Source organism: Myotis davidii, unplaced genomic scaffold (genome assembly GCF_000327345.1).
Source record: "Myotis davidii unplaced genomic scaffold, ASM32734v1 scaffold555, whole genome shotgun sequence".
NCBI classification, from domain to species: Eukaryota; Metazoa; Chordata; class Mammalia; order Chiroptera; family Vespertilionidae; genus Myotis; species Myotis davidii.
Window position 1 is genome coordinate 1,548,392 of NW_006286315.1, and position 17,099 is coordinate 1,565,490.

General features: G+C 41.4%; 1 protein-coding gene across 4 annotated transcripts in view; it reads left to right on the top strand.

Annotated features, from left to right (window-relative positions):
• The window catches only part of UBN1 (ubinuclein 1), a 40,781-nt gene that overhangs the window by 8,713 nt on the left and 14,969 nt on the right, over positions 1-17,099 (top strand). For all 4 annotated transcript variants that reach the window (XM_015560145.1, XM_015560143.1, XM_006757918.2 and 1 more), the window contains exons 3-12: positions 2,028-2,114; positions 2,660-2,755; positions 3,089-3,223; positions 4,141-4,244; positions 4,941-5,379; positions 11,548-11,618; positions 12,875-13,004; positions 13,180-13,298; positions 13,450-13,578; positions 13,763-13,909. In XM_015560145.1, coding sequence (XP_015415631.1) covers positions 2,028-2,114; positions 2,660-2,755; positions 3,089-3,223; positions 4,141-4,244; positions 4,941-5,379; positions 11,548-11,618; positions 12,875-13,004; positions 13,180-13,298; positions 13,450-13,578; positions 13,763-13,909 — 1,457 coding nt within the window. The remainder of the gene's footprint in view (positions 1-2,027; positions 2,115-2,659; positions 2,756-3,088; positions 3,224-4,140; positions 4,245-4,940; positions 5,380-11,547; positions 11,619-12,874; positions 13,005-13,179; positions 13,299-13,449; positions 13,579-13,762; positions 13,910-17,099) is intronic.

Consider the following 17,099-nt stretch of genomic DNA (forward strand, 5'->3'; position numbering starts at 1 on the left):
TGATGAGGCCCAGCTGTGAAGCAATGCAAGCTGCTGTGGGGCCTTGGGCCTTCTCTTGGAAGTTCTGGGTCTGTGGCCCTGCTGTAGTTTGTTAGGTAATTTTCAGGTTGCAAAGGGCCAGGGCATTCATATGCAAAAGCCTCTGCTGCAGCCTGGGTGGGGCGGGGTCTCAGGGAATCAAAGGGTGGAGCAAGCAGCTATGGCGGATCCTCAGCCCTGCCCCAAGGAGTTGCGAGTCTCAGTGTCCCAATAACTGCCGCAAGAACCTCTGAGGGAAAGCCACCCTCAAGCTCGCCCGCAGCCAGACAGTCCAGTTTCTCCCCGCATGAGTCCTGGGTCCCCAGAGACTTCCTGGAACCGGAGTTCAGAGCCGTCGGGAGCTTGTGACTCCCTCCGGATTCAAAAAGACAGCCACGTCCTCAGGTGCCAGCCCCTTTCCGCGCGAGCCCCGTACCTCTGCGCTTCTCTTCTGCAGCTTCTCTTGCTCTCAGTGTGCTTTTCTTTCCTTCTAGTTGTAGAATTTACAGTCAGCCAGGCTTCCTGTGGTTCTGATGATGTCCGTATTGTTTTTCTGAGGTATTAATCAATTGTTGTGAGCGGCATTAATTTCCCGGTGTTTATCTCTGCCGCCATCTTTCATGTTAGGCTTTTTTATATATATAGTTTATGCACTTAAGAAAAATGCACATATGCCAGGCCAGTGTGGTAGCACCAAGAGGGAGGCATGCAGGAGTCAGTCGATTGATGTTTTTCTCTCATTGATGTTTCTATCTCTCCCCCTCCTCCCTCTTCCTTTCTCTCTCTCTCAAAATCAATAAAAACATTGTTTTTAAAAAAGAAAAGTGTATCTGATAAATGCACAGCTTAATGGATTTCCACAAACTTAACACATCCATGTAACCTGTGCCTCAATCACAAAATAAAACATTTTCTAGGACACCAGAAACCCAACATGATCTCAGACACTCTGTGAGCCAGGTACTAGCCTAATTTCCATCTGACTAAGAGCTACGCTAAAATGCTACAGTATGGGACCCGACCAATCTACCCTCAGTACCTCACATAGTGCACAGGTATACAGTAGATGCTTACAGTTGCTCTTTACCCTGCTCCTGCTCATACTGTATGATTCCATCTTTATAAAATACAAAAACAGGCAAAACTAATCTAAGCTGTTGAAAATCAAGGCAGTCATTACCCTTGAAGATGGGGTAGTATTTTGGGAAGGCAGGAGGAGAGGTTTTTGGACATTTCCACATTCTTGTAGTGCAGTATCATCTAATCACTGACGTGGAAGCAAATGTAGAGCTTGGAGAGAACAGAATGCAGTTATAAACAAATGCATGAAGATATAGAAAATGCATGCGGCAGGACTAGTATATGTGCTAAATGGACAAATGAACCCTTAAAATTTATCCTTAGAATATTTGGAGTGAGTATTGACATTGGGAGGAAAGAGATTACTGATTCTTCAAGATAGGTGTCCAAAGAAAGGGACTGCCATGAACCTAGGTTTGATTTTCAGTAGAACTGAGAGAAGACCAAATTTATACCATTCTGCCCAAAAGGCAGAATAACTCTTAAGAACTTGTGCTATATTCAGTGAGTTCTTAACCTTTATGAGCCACTGACTGCTTTGGAAGTGAATCCCTTCTTACAGTAATGTTTTTAAGTACATAAAATAATTTTTAGGTTGACAAAAACTAACTACATTGAAACACATGTCTGTATAGGTTGAGCATCCCTGACTAAAGGCCCTTTGCCATATTTGGATCTCTGCAGGACCTAGTGATGTGATGGGTAATTGTAGGCATTTAGTTTTGATGAATTACATGAATGGAAGTTTTTCTTTCTTAAACTGCTAAGGTAAACACTGATGGGAAGTAGCATGTATTCTACCTTGTCTTTTCTGAAAAACAGTTGTTACTATTTTGCATTTTATAGGTGTCGAGTAGTCAGTGAATATATTATGAATACATGGTGGGAATGTTTGGTAATTTTTATTTTGTGAAATGGTCTCTTTACAGAAGAAAGATCTCTCAGATCCTTTTAACGATGAAGAAAAGGAAAGGCATAAAGTGGAGGCCCTTGCCCGGAAATTTGAAGAAAAATATGTAAGATTTCTCTTTGTGAGAGGTTTCTAGACATTTCCACATTCTTTTAGTGGAGTATCATCTAATCAACATTGATGTGGAAACAAGTGTAGAGCTTGGAGAGAACAGAATGCAGTTATAAACAAATGCATGAAGATACAGAAAATGCATGTGGTAGGACTAGTATATGCAGCTAAATGGACGAATGAACCCCTAGAATTTATCCTTAGAATAAATTTTACCCTGAGAATTGATCCTTAGAATAAATATTTTGGTAAAAGGCATATGAAGCCATTTGGTCTCTTCTGTCTTAGGCCATTTTATGCAATCTGTCTTATTTTAAAAGGCCTTTATGGAAAGGAGATTTGGGAAGGGGGAGTGTGACTGTTGAGTGCTTTATACCCTTTAGTCACTAGCTGATGGAATAAGGCAACAATTAATTCTGTGGATTAAAAAAAAGCATGTGACTTTAGACTTAAAAATTTGTTAAGAAGGTAGATCTCGTTATGTGTTCTTATTAGAATTACAAAAAAAAAAAGAAGCATGTAATCTGTTTTAAATTTTAGGGTGGAAAAAAACGTAGAAAAGACCGAATACAGGACTTGATTGATATGGGGTATGGTTATGATGAATCCGATTCCTTCATCGATAACTCTGAGGCGGTACGTACTTAATGAAAATGCCACATAGGAATGACCACATCCTTGCTCCCACTGGTAATGGCCCAGAAGCTAGGGGATGGGTCAGAGTGGGCCTGCCTTTAGCATGAGGAAGGAGCTGCACTGACGAGGGAGGAAGAGATACCCTTGATCTGGGTCTTGGTTTCTTCACTGAAAAGGATACGAGATCTGCCCAAAACACCTTCTAGCTCAGATGGTCATGATGGACCAGAAGCACGTGTAGGCATTTGGTCTGAAATGTGATAGGGAAACATCTGCTCTGCATCTTTGGACTGTAGTAGCAGCAATTGCAGCTATTTGTTTTTCCCCTTTCAGTATGATGAGCTTGTTCCTGCTTCTTTGACTACAAAGTATGGAGGATTTTACATTAACTCAGGAACCCTGCAGTTTCGACAAGCTTCAGAATCTGAGGATGACTTTATTAAAGAAAAGAAGAAAAAATCTCCAAAGGTTAGAACATTGCTTGCTTTTGAATTTCAGAAGTGCGTTTGAAAAAAAACAAACTTTGTGAGGTCAGTCGGTGACTTGCTAGAATATGTGCCATTTTAGGATAGCTCAGGACAGTGGTCGGCAAACGGTGGCTTGCGAGCCACATGCGGCTCTTTGGCCCCTTGAGCGTGGCTCTTCCTAAGCCTTAAGAGTACCCTAATTAAGTTAATAACAATGTACCTACCTATATAGTTTAAGTTTAAAAAATTAGGCTCTCAAAAGAAATTTCAATCGTTGTACTGTTGATATTTGGCTCTGTTGACTAATGAGTTTGCCGACCACTGGCTTAGGAGATTGGCAGAAAGACATGAGGTATGCCAAGGTTGACAGTTCATCTTTCCCACCTGTGCTGTAGTGAGGTGCTGTGAGTCCCAGCCAGCTTGGCAGGGATTTCTTTCTTGAGGTCATCTCAGGGTGGGGATGAGGGCAGTGAAGGGTGTGAAGTGAGGGAAGTTTGCATCAGTATTGCCCTGTCTCTTCCGTGGACATGTAGAGGTCTTCAGTTCCTAGGGGTGTCACCCAGTAAAAACAAGTTAGCCTTAAGATAAGTTTATTTTGAAATCTATCACTGCCTGTGTGTTTAACATGAGAGGCAGGGCCCACATACAGCTCATTTCAAACTAGAAAGGTTTCTGGCTCTACAATGGTCACTGTTGTCTTAGCCTCAGATGCTTCTAGGAGACAGTGTTGGTGGAAATGGCTGTATTGACCTGCCACTGGTCTGTGGTCCAGGAACTGATCTGAAAGCTTTTGTTGATGACAGAACAAAGTAGGACAGCTCTCAGGATAGGCCTGGACAGAGCAAGGCCAGTGTGGCGCCGCGTACTTGCTTCCTGAGTGAGGGAGCCGTGTAACTGTGCCTTGTCTTTAATTCTCAGAAGCGGAAGCTGAAGGAAGGTGGTGAGAAGATAAAGAAGAAGAAAAAAGATGACACTTATGACAAGGAGAAGAAATCGAAAAAGTCCAAGTTTTCCAAAGCCGGGTGAGAGGCAGCAGCTTCTTTGCTAGGATAAAACCTGAACTGTTAGGGCAGGACACCTAGGAGCTGACTTGTGCTCCTCCTCTCAGCTTCAGATGAGACAGCTGGGCCTGGCCTTTCATTCCCTCTCATGCCTCGCACAGTGCCATGTGGGCATAGTCAGTGCCCTCACATCTCTTTGTGTCAGACACCCAGAGTTCTCTCTGTCCCACTGTCAGTATTGGCGGCGGTTTCTGTCACTGTATGATTGCTGCTGTCTCTTGTTCTCTTGGGCACATCTCCTCTGCCCCAGTTTTCCTTCTATCTCTGCTGTTTGCCTTTGTCTTCTCTGGTTCTGCTTTCTTTGCCTCACTGAGTCTCACCCCAGCCGCCCTTCAAGTTGCTGCTGCTCCTGTTTTCTCCCTTTCAATACATTCCTTGCTCATCCCCTTTTTGCATCCTTTTATTTCAGCCTGGCAGTGTTTTTTAAAAGCCACTGGGTATATAGCACTTGGTGACACAGTTTTGCTAACCTGTGTTAAATCTCAAGCTTTGGTCCTAGTAAGAAGGAGCTCCATGTGCCAAGAGGAGGGAGGAGGGTGGACTTGTGACTGAGGTTCCTGGAGACCATTGTGCTGGGAACAGGGGTGAAGCCCCTCTGTAAATTTCCCTTTTATGGTGTACTGCAGCCTTAGTAACCAGTTTCCCCCTTACTTGCAGCTTCACCGCCCTCAATGCCAGTAAAGAGAAGAAAAAAAAGAAATATTCTGGGGCTTTGAATGTTAAAGAGATGCTAAAGAAATTTCAAAAGGAGAAAGAATCTCAGAGAAAGAGGGACGAAGAGCATAAGTCTGTAGCGGTCTCGTCAACAGAAGCCCAGGGCCTACGGGAATTGGAGGGCACCTCTGACCCCTTGCTGTCGCTCTTCGGCTCCACTTCTGACAATGACTTGCTTCAGGCAGCCACTGCCATGGACTCACTGACTGATTTGGACTTGGAGCATCTGCTCAGTGAGTCTCCAGAAGGAAGCCCCTTCCGCGATATGGATGATGAAAGCGATTCCCTTGGGGTGGGACTGGACCAGGAATTCAGGCAGCCCTCTTCCCTCCCTGAAGGCCTGCCTGCACCCCTGGAGAAGCGCGTTAAGGAGCTGGCTCAGGTATGGTGACACAGAGTGGCCAGGCTTTCCTGGAAGCGGTTTGGGCAGATTGACACTGGTTCTGCACCGCGTGAAGCTTGCTGCCCAGAGCAACTCTTAGTGAATTGGCAATTTTACTGTAATCTTTTCCAGGCTCTCTTCTCATCCCAAGTGAGGAAACAGTGTAAGCTCTGCTTGTCAGATATCATTTTTAGACCTTTTGTGGTTCTTTAACTCTTAGAAAATATACTTTCTTCTGGGGAGATTTTTCTCTCTATTTTCTGCCTGTAGGTTCCTTTCCCACAGAGTATTTTTCCTTTTGTGTGATAGACTGACACTAATGTTGGTAGCAAGCAGCTAAGGCAGAGATCCACCTTTTTATTAGTAATCTGTTGAAGGTTTTGGAAATTCACTAAAGTTTGCAGACATGTTACACATAGAATATATACTTAATTGTCACTGGGTTTCAGTTGCTCCCTAGACTTGCATGTCATCAATGTTAGGTACTGATTACAGAATGCCTAAATGGTAATAAATGACAAGGAGCAGAACCTGAAATGCTCTTCATGTTCTATTAAAAACAGCAACAACTATCAGAATGAGCAGCCATTGCTGTTTTTCCCTGGTAACTGAGAATTGATCCCTAGAGTACTAAGAACTGTCAATTCAGTAACCTATAAACAAGCATGGGTTGTTAGTCATGATGACATTGACCCTTCAGTTAAAGTAACCTTTCACCTTGGGCTTGTCATGCAGCTCCTGTGGCATTTACACTCCATAGCTGTAAGATTTTATTTTTATTTTATATAGCTGTAAGTTTTAAACCAGTGATGATTCTCATAATGTTCCAGAATCAATATAGGTATAATATCCCTTGTGTTTTAGGGCAGGGTAAATGTTAACTAGTGCTACCAATGATTTTCTCACTTCCAAAAAATATTTGAATACAATATATGAAGTAAACTAAACTATTTATTTTCATTAGTTTGTGTGAGGTGTTCTATTTGAATGTAATGATTTAAATGAATTGTACCACACTCAGAGTATATCTTAATAGGACATTAAGTTGGAAGTAGTTGAATCTGAACTTGGCATGTTTGAGCATACTGTCCTATATTACTCTCAGAATTTATGTCAACCATTACTCCTTGTTCTTTTCAATCCTTCGGTTTGTAATCAAATTGTTTTGTAGCATCTGAAAGTCATGTTAAGTAAGTTGAATAAGGTATGTGTGGCAGTAGCTAGTCGTGAGAAAAGTCAAAGCAATTCTTGGATGTGTCCTGACTCCCACCACAGGTTGTATTCTAGTCTAATGACTTATACTCATTATTTCCCTTTTTTGGGAAAGATGGACAAATTTAGTGAAAACAAAGTGACATGACATGAAACAGCATTGGGCTGTGATTCAAGAAAGCCTCACTTTCTGGAGTGCTCTGGATGGACACTGTGAGCAAGCTGTCCTTCCTTAGTGACTGCCAAGTCTCAGTTATCTCTTGGGCATAATGCAGAGAGAGTTCAGGATTCCATAGGTAAGGTAGGCTTGGGTTCTGGTGGGGCAGTGGTGACCAGGAGAGTTTGATGTACTGGCTTGAAAAATATAATGTTCAAATGTGAAATTGGTACGTTAGTCATTTTCTGACGCTTCTATAACAGCATTAAAAAAAGACTTTGGGAAATGAGGTGGAAAGTGGGAATGACCCATCATCCTGACAATCTGAAAACTATTTTTAATTTACATATTCTTTTCTAGCCTCTGTGTATATGTTTTTATGTAGTTGTAATTATAGTTGTGAATAATTGTTTCCTGCTTTCTTCACTTAATAAATATTATAAAGCCCTCATCACTTTTAATGGTTGCATGAAAAAGAAGGCTTATTTTAGAAAGTTACTTAATGCCACTTCTAAGGATCCCCAGGTGCTTTGTTCCTACAGGGTCCTGCACTTGGGGCACTTGGAGCCTCCAGACCATGTGCATGAGTGCTCTAGACTCAGGCCCTCCTGAGAATATGCTGGGAAAGATAGTCTTCCTAGGGAAAAATGCCTATGTATACAGGAATTGCATACAATTTCAAAAGCCGTACATGGGTATTTGGATCCTTAATAAGGAGCCCTAACCTAGATCTTGAACTGGATATTGCATTTTAAAAGCTTAAATTAAACTTGATGTATATAACGATAACATTAGCAATGTTATGTATTTCTCACTTTTTCACTCCCTTCATTTTTCTTTTTTTCTTCTTATTGCTTTTATTTTAATAATAATTTGTTTAGATTTTAAATCTTGGCCTTAGATGATACATGTATCAGTTTCTACTGTTAACTAAAAAACTATCCCAAAACAGTGACTTCAAACAGCAATTCATTTCTCCTGACTCTGTGGGTTGGCTGGGTGGTTCTTCTTTGTCCTACCTGGGTGCTCTCTTGTACCTGCACTCAGCTGGCAAGATGGCTGGGTGCTGGGCCTTCTCTGGTCTTCCTAGTCTTTTTTCAGTGCATGGCAGTTTCAGGGCAATATTTCAAGAGGGTCATTGTAGAAGTCATAAGGCCCTTAAGATCTAGCCTTAGAAGTTGTATGTATCACATCACTTTTGCCACACTGTATTGGTAAAGTGAGTCACAAGTGCACACCAGATTGGAGGGTTGGGGAACTAGAGACCACCTCTTTGTTTGAGGTCTACCACAGAACATAAGCAGATTCTAATCTGATGTCATCCCTTATGGAAAATTTTTTTCTGTGGGAAACAAATTAGACTTATTTTCTAGCTAGAAGTGATACTTAAAACTTTGAAAAATATATTTGAAAGTTTAAGTATGCTAAAGGGCCCTCCAAGAGGGTGACCTTGGTGAATGCTGCCCATATATTATTTACTGTTTTCTTCTCATACCCATTTTTAATTTCTTTCTCCCTTGAACTGTACATTTTATGGGCCCCAGAGAATCCAGTGATTTGATTCAATGTGTCTTTTGTTTTGGTTGTTGGAAAGCTCAGGTGTGTTGCCCCCTTAGGTTATTACCTTTAGTTTGGCAGCCTCTCAACGTGGTTCATACAGATGACCCAGGTCTGTTTTGGTCCTCTTTAGTCAAGCATAAAATGGGAACAATACTAAGACTAGAAAAGAAACAGAGACCCCATGTCACCCACCCTGCTGCTCTTACCTGCTTACTGTCCTACTGAGTTAGAACCCCTGCATTGCAAATCCAGGGAGACATGGATCCAAGAAGGATAAGGTTGGAAAAAACTAACCTGTTTGATCTTCTTTAAAAAAAATTATGACAGATTTCATTCTGTTAAGCAAAAACAGGTATGGTATATAAGGTTCTGAACTAGGTGCCGAAAGGTTATAAGTGGCTTTTCTTACAATAAATGAAACAGCTTATTAAAAGGCTATTGGAACTACTGTAGTTTAGCATGATCTGGCTGGCTTAACTTCCTATTTTTTAAAAAAATGTTTTTTTTTTTTTTTTATTGATTTCAGAGAGGAAGGGAGAGGGAGAAAAAGATAGAAACATCAGTAATGAGAGAGAATCTGACTGGCTGCCTCCTGCATGCCTCACCACTGGGGATCAAGCCCACAACCTAGGCATGTGCCCTGACCGGGAATCGAACCATGACCTCCTGGTTCATAGGTCAACACTCAACCACTGAGCCATGCTGGCCAGGCTTACTTTCTGTTTAATCTTGGATTGATCAGTTCATTCAACTCCTTGGGCAAGGATGTCCCTTAAGGTTGTATTTTAAAATGCGGCACTTTCCCTGGCCAGTGTGGCTCACTCAGTTGGTTGGGCATTGTCCCATGTACCAAAAGGTTGCCATTTGGTTCAATTCCCGGTCAGGGCACATGCTGGAGTTGCAGGCTCGATCCCACATAGGAGGCGTTCAGGAGGCAGCTGATCGATGTTTTGATCTCACATTGATATTTCCTCTCTGTGTCCCTCTCTGTCCTTTCTCTAAAAATCAAGAAAAATATTTTAATGATCTATCTTTAATAAAATAAAAAAATCTTTAAAAAATAAAAATGTAGGACTTGACTAATTATCTTCAATATAAAAACAGACCCTCAGAGATACTGTCTACACAATCCAAAAGGCATCAGGAAAAAAAAATATTTAATGACGGGTCTGATAAACAGTGGGGCATGTTGAAGTAATTAGGTTGAATACTATGAAGATGCTTCTGGATCTTACAACTAGTAGTGTATAAGCTTAAGCAAAAGAATGGCTTGGTTTTATTTTCTCTTAAACTAAAATCATAATTGCAGTACATTAAAAGTGCCAAGTTAGAATTCTAACTCCTTCTGAAAGTATAAGGAATTGGCAGATGAATGGGTTAAAAGTCACATCATTTCTTTCTACCATTCCATCCATCCATTTGACTCCTTTCATCTCAGGCTTCTGTGCCATCCTATAGCCAAGGGATCTTGCAGAAGCTGCAAGATATGTTTGGTTGTTTGATACTGAGTTTTCCTTCCTCTAATTTGCATTCTTTCAATGCTATCTGTTCATTTGTTCATCCATCCACTCAGCTGGCATTTACTATGCATCTATTATATGATAGGTAGATATGGGAAATATATTGATGAATAACATTCAGTTCTTGTTCTCTATGAGCATAAGTTGGGTTTGTATACCAGAGGGTCATCCATTTATAGATATAATTGGAAATTTCTTAGAAGTAGTTGGAAATTCTGATTAGGGCTTAGAATAAAAGGTTTACTGTAGAGCAGTGGTTCTCAACCTGTGGGTCACGACCCCTTTGGCCGTTGAGCACCCCTTTCACAAGGGTAGCCTAAGACCATCCTGCATATCAGATATTTACATTACGATTCATAACATTAGCAACATTACAGTTATGAAGTAGCAACAAAAATAATTTTATGGTTGGGTCACAACATGAGAAACTGTATTTAAAGGGCCAGAAGGTTGAGAACCACTGCTAGAGATTTAGATCACAGAGACCTACGTGCATTTGTGGTGTTTTTGAAGCTGTGAAGGGGAAGGTGTTACTGGGAGAAGTGAGTTCTAAGTAGAACTTTGGGGGGTCCATCTGTAATGAACGAACTAGTGGAAGAGACAGGTGGAGTAGTCAGAGGTAGGACAAGGAACTAGTGAGGAAGGCAAGTGGGATGAGATGAAAGTGGAGGATAGTTATTGGTGCCTGCTGTTTCAGAGGGCTTGATCAGGATTGATCATTTCATTTTAGGTAGTCACCTTATTGCCTTCGTTTGCCATCATTATTATATTGTATATCATGCCTGCAGTTTTACTTTGCCTAAAGCCTTTGGACCAGCCACTCTTGGGTTTAGATCAGTGACTCTCAATCCTCTCTGTACTTTAGAGTCACAAGAGTTACTTTTAAAGAGTACTGATACTTAGTCTTTTTTTAAAAGAATACAAATTCATGAGCCTCGTTCCTAGAGATTCTGATGTGATTGGTCCAGGGTGGGTAAAGCTGCCAGGTGATTTCAGTGTGAAGCCAACTATGAGAATCACTGGTTAAGAAGACTTTGGCAGTTAGCTTTCCTCACTTGTGCTTTCAGGGCTGTGGCTGCTTGCTATGGTTGCTTCAGGGGTTTCCAAGCTTGCCATCCAGATGTTAACTGTGTTCTCATAGGAAGCAAAACATTGTATAGTAACCTGTTATATCTTGTGTTCATAGGTAGTAAGGTATGTTAGTAATTTCAATGGTCTGGGTAATGGAGTTTGTGATATACTGTAAGTAAATTATGAATTTTCAGAGAATTATAATGTTCTTAAATGCTAATGCAGCACATTATTATTATTTTGGTAGATAAAGGTCTTCAAATATTGCAGGTTTAAAAACAGTTCTTGATTGTTTTTGTACTGCAGATGTATGGCAAATTCCAACTTGTAATTTAGATGATAGAGTGCTGGGAACAAAAGTTAGCTAGTTGGCAAAATCAAATGCACAATGATTGCTTTGACTCTGATTTTCTTTTATGTGACTTTATTTCAAGTCCCGGGCAGAATAGACAGTCCATAGATGTTTCAGCAGCATTTGAAAAGAGCTGGATATACCATTTCTAGAGCATATAGTGATCACAGGTGGGCATGGTGAGGACTTTATCGATAGGTGTTCGGTAGGGACTGACTGCTCTTGTGCCTGTGGGTGAATGTGAGGGCCCTGTGGGGAAAGTGCACTAATGGATGTTACTGTCTGCTATGAACCAGGCTGCCAGAGCTGCTGAGGGAGAGAGCAGACAGAAGTTCTTCACCCAGGATATTAATGGCATCCTCTTAGAGTGAGTATCTTTTGTTTCTTTACTGTTAGCATGCCTGGGTTTGAGCAGGCCAGGGGATTGGGAGTGTGATTGAACTACATAAAGTTGACCACCGATGAGATTTTTTAAAAAATTATTTTTGTTTTATTGTTCTTTTTAAAGAGGGAGGGCACACAAAATATTTGTCTCTAGGAAATAATAGACCTTACTAATCTTAGGTAGCAGACATTATTAGACACTGTCATGGCCAGTTGGAAGTGGATTTTGTGGCAAACATGAGATGAGATGAAAAAGAAGGTGTTGCCTGCCTGTCTCTGGGAAAAGTAAGAGATGATTTGGTACAGCCAGGGGCCTGCTCTCCTGGGTGTTCCTCAGCATACCTGGTCATTCTTTCCTTGCTGTCACTTCTCCTCCCCAGGGCCAGTGTGCACCATCCTGTAATACTTCTCCCAAATGCCTGAACCTCTGAGATGTTACACTGTATGAATTGGGTTAAAAAAGCAAAGCAACAACAAAACAACCCTACACACATAAATCCAAACCAGATTCTTTGTATGTGGCTCTCCAGCTTTGCCGCTTCTCTCCTGGTTACATTTTGCACTATGTAGCAGAGGAAGCTTGCTGCTCAACAGCAGAGGATTTTTCACATGTAAGGAAGGTTGTCAAGACTTAGGGATATTCTAGCAAAGTACCTTGCCTGGCCAGGTCAGGAAGCCTGGGCTATGGAGAGCACCTGAGGATCAGCAGAGATAGGAGCTTTATGTCCACAGTGCCTGTTAGAGTATGCCAAATAGGGAGAGCTCAAGGGATCCAAGATTATTTGAAATGGTGTTTTGCTTATCTAGATGGGGACACTGGAGGGATGAGAATTTCCCTGACTTCCTGATCAGGGATAGGACTGGGAACTGGAATAGTAAGGAAGTGCTTTTAGAAAATATTGACCCCAAGTAACTCAGTGACTTTCCAGTAAGCTTTTCTGTCTTTTTCATTTATGAAATTTAATACTTCAGAGCTTGTTCTCTTGGGCTCTGATAACGTTTGACTTGGTCTTGTCTTGGACCTGAGAGCCTTAGCCCACTTTACTCAGCCAGGTTCATCAGGTTTGGGAATTTTTGTTTGGTGACTGTTGGAGATCTGTTGCACCGGCCACTTGGTTGCATGATGAGATAAGATTTTTCCTGCTCTTGGCTCCTTGCTTTCCTGTCCATAGTAGGATGATGTAATGATGAAAGAATATGCCTGGGCTGTGGCCCATTGATAACTATTCTGTTCTTCAGCATAGAGGTGCAAACTCGGGAGCTGAGTAGCCAGGTTCGTTCTGGGGTATATGCCTATCTTGCTTCATTCCTGCCCTGCAGCAAGGACACCCTCGTCAAGCGTGCTCGAAAACTTCACCTCTGTGAACAGGTGGGTGACTCTGCAGTAGGACATGTTGGCTTTGGGGCCCAGAGGAGGGGTGACTGAGTCTTCACAGATGTCACAGGTGCTGTTGCACTGCCTCTGTGCGATTATTTCTGTAGTGGGTCTTCAGTATAAGAAGAGGTACATAAAACAGATTTATGATATGTCCTGCTTTCTGCAGGGGGGGCGTCTTAAGGAGCCTCTCCAGAAGCTTAAGGAAGCCATTGGCAGGGCAATGCCAGAGCAGATGGCCAAGTACCAGGATGAATGCCAGGCCCACACACAAGCCAAGGTTGCTAAGTAAGTATGTGTCATCACTCTCATCAGCATTCCCACCTCCTTATCTTAGAGTTCCCAGGGGATGGGGGACAAAAGGGAGGCAGTGGACACAGGAGAAAGTAGTTTTCCTGTGATGACTTTAGGGTCCTGTTTAATTCTGTTCACCCGGTAGGATGCTGGAAGAAGAGAAAGACAAGGAGCAGAGAGAACGGATTTGTTCTGATGAGGAAGAAGATGAAGAAAAGGGGGGCAGGAGGATAATGGGACCCCGGAAGAAATTTCAGTGGAATGATGAAATCAGGTGTGCCCAAACTGGGTCCTTGCCTCATTGGAGGGTTTGTGGGGCCAGTGTCTGAGCATGTTCCCGTATTTCTAATGAAGGTTAGAATCATTTACTTTAATCAGGGCTGGTGAAAGCACATGATTAAAACCTTGAAGAAGCATTTGGGGTGGTTTGAAGTTTCTGACTTTTGCCTACTCCTTAGGGAGCTGCTCTGCCATGTGGTGAGGATAAAACTGGAGAGCTATGATCTGGAGAAGAACAACAAAGTCCATTCCTGGGAGGATTATGTGAAGATGTTTCTGGATGCTGAGGTCAGACCTCTCTGGCCTAAAGGCTGGATGCAGGCCAGGTGAGTGCCCATGAACAGCCATGTGGTCAGTGTGACGAGGTGAATATTCTTGCAGTAAAGAAACGTCTGTGGGTTGCCTTTTTACTCTGCGTGCTTCTATTCTGCCAGGTCAATAGGGTCCCTTCTCTCAGGGACCCACTGTCTGGTTGACTCAACTGTAATTTCGCATGAGGAATTGGGGTGCCTGTGTTATATCTAAAAAATGATGGCACATCCAATGTCATGACGCTTTTATCCTATGTTTTCTTCAAAGAGTTTTATTGTTTTGGGTCTTTCATTAATTTCCTTGATCTATTTTGAGTTAATTTTTGTATATTTTGTATATAGGTGAGGGGCCAACTTCTTTCTTTTGCATGTGGACATCCACTTTTCCCAGCACCATTTGTTGAAAGGAATGTTCTTTCCCCTACTAAATGGTTTTGGCATGCTTATCAAAATTATTTGATCATATATGTGAGGATTTATTTCTGGGCTCTCTGTTACTCCATTGGGTTACATGTCTGTCTTTATGTCAAGACCACACTATTTTGATTACTGTAGCTTTGCAGTAGTTTTGAAACCAGGAGTTGTGAGTCTTCCAGTTTCCTAAGATTCCATGTAAATTTTAGAATGGGTTTTCTATTTCTGTAAAAAATTGTCTTTGAGATTTTGAAAGGGATTGCATTTAATCTGTAGAATACTTTGGGTAATATTAACATTGTAATAATATTAAGTCTTCTAATCTATGAATGTGGCATGTATTTCCATTTATTTCTGTTGACTTTAATTTATTTCAGCCATGTTTTGTTTTCATTCTATAAGTTTCTCATGTCCTTGATGAAGTTAATTTCTAAGTTTTAAAAAAATATTGTTGAAAGGTTTGGGGTGGGGCTGAGGTTTCAAGGCTCAGTGTAATCAAAATGATGTTTATTCGAGGCACCTGGGTGCAGATGGTATGACTCAAGAAAGAGCCAGCGGTGAATTGGGGAAGGAGCAGGCTTTTTATGTGCTCATGGAGAGCTGCGGGGGGAGAAGAGGGGGAGTGAAGGGCTGTGCAGGGATGATGGTCTTCAGGAATTTCTGTAAAATAACCACTCAAGGGGAGCATGTTTGTGCAAGGCTTAGACTAACAGAACGAGCTTTCCCTTTGACATTTGTTAGATTTTGTAAGGCTCAAGCCTTGCTTTCTCCAGTTAACCCATTCAATTGTGAATAGAATTTTCATGTGTAGAAACACAACTGATTTATATGTATTGACTTTAAAAAATATATATTTTTTTTATTTTGTTAATCCTCATCCGAGGACATTTTTTCCCATTGATTTTCTAAGAGAGAGTGGAAGGGAGGAAGGGGGAAAGAGGGAGAGAGAGACAGAGAGAGAGAGAGAGAAACAGAAACATTGATGTAAGAGAGACACATCAATTGGTTGCCTCTCTCATGCATCCCCACTGGGCCAGGGGTGGAACCTGCAACCCAGGTTTGTACCCTTCAGCGAGTGGGCCGATGTTCTAACCATTGATTACACCAGCCAGGGCTATTCGTTTCTTTTTTAATGTCCCCACTTTCTGATTTTGATTATTTGAGTCTTTTTCTTTTTAAAAAAAATATATTTCTGTTGATTTCAGAGAGGAAGGGAGAGGGAGAGAGAGATGGAAACATCAGTGATGAGAGAGAATCATTGATTGGCTGCCTCCAACACGATCCCCACTGGGGATCGATTCCGCAACCTAGGCATGTTCCCTTGACCAGAATCGAACCTGGCACCCTTCAGTCTGCAGGTTGACGCTCTATCCTGCCAGGGCTTGAGTCTCTTTTTTCATGACTTGAGTGGACTTTATTTTGCAGGCAAGAATGCAGCAGATGACGTAAGGGTAATCATTAAACTGAGCTCTCAATAACAAGGAGACACTCAGCTGGAAGAGGGCTCAGGCAACCAAAATTTCAAGAAGTACAGGTTTAGGTCTAAGAAGGTGTTCATGGTATAGTCACGATGCTGGAGATTCTTGTAGGTGATGTGGTATAACAACTCAGAAGTTGCAGCTGCTCATGCCGGCATTTTTGGTGGACTTTGCTTCTTGAGATTCGGTGGCAGAGATCCTTGTCATTCTGGATTCTACAAAGAGATTAAGCTGTTGGAGCAAGTGTCTCATAGAAGCATAGTCTTCAGTGCTCCAACTTGTCCTTGCTGGAATAGGAAGGCTATCATTGTGATGACTTGGTGCCTGGCAGGGCAGAGGTGCCCAGCAAATTTCATTTAAAATTTATTTTTCAATTACGTTTGACATACATTATTATTAGTTTCAGGTGTTAAACATAGTCATTAGACATTTAAATACCTTACAAAGTGATCACCATAGTAAATCTGGTACCATCTGGACACCATACATGATTATTACAATATTGTTGACTATTTCTCTATGATGTACTTTACACCCATGTAACTATTTTTATAACTGGCAATTTGTTCTTCTTAATCTCTTTCACCTATTTCCCACCAATCCCCCTCCTGCCTGGTGACCAACAATTTGTTCTCTGTATTTGTTAGTTTCTATTTTATTTGTTCATTTCTTTTTTTTTTTAGATTCTACATATAAGTGCAATGATATAGTATATGTCTTGCCCTAATTTATTTCACTTAGCACAATACCAATCTGGGTCCATCTATGTCACAATGGCAAGATTTCTTTCAATTTTATGGCTGAGTAATATTCCATTTTATGTATGTACCACATCTTCTTTATCCATTTGTCTGTTGATGGATATTTGGATTACTTTCACATCTTGGCTATTGTAAATAATGCTGCGATGAACATAGAGGAGCATACATCTTTTTGATTTAGTGTTTGGCTGTCTCTGGGTAAATACCCAGAAGTGAAAATGGTGGGTTATATGGTAGTTCTATTTTTAATTTTTTGAGGAATCTTCATACTGTTTTCTAGTGACTGCACCAATTTAGAATCCCTGAATTCAGTTCGCTAATTGCTAAATGAGGGTTCCCTTTTCTCCTTTGCCAACACTCGAGGAGTGAGGATATTTTTTTCCATTGATCTTTTTTTTTAATTAAATATTTATTGTTCAGATTATTACATTAGTTACTCTTTTTTCCCACCATAACTCCCCTCCACCCAGTTCCCATCCCACCCTCCTCCCTCACTCCTCACCCACTGTCCTCATCCATAGGTGCACGATTGTTGTCCAGTCTCTTCCCGAA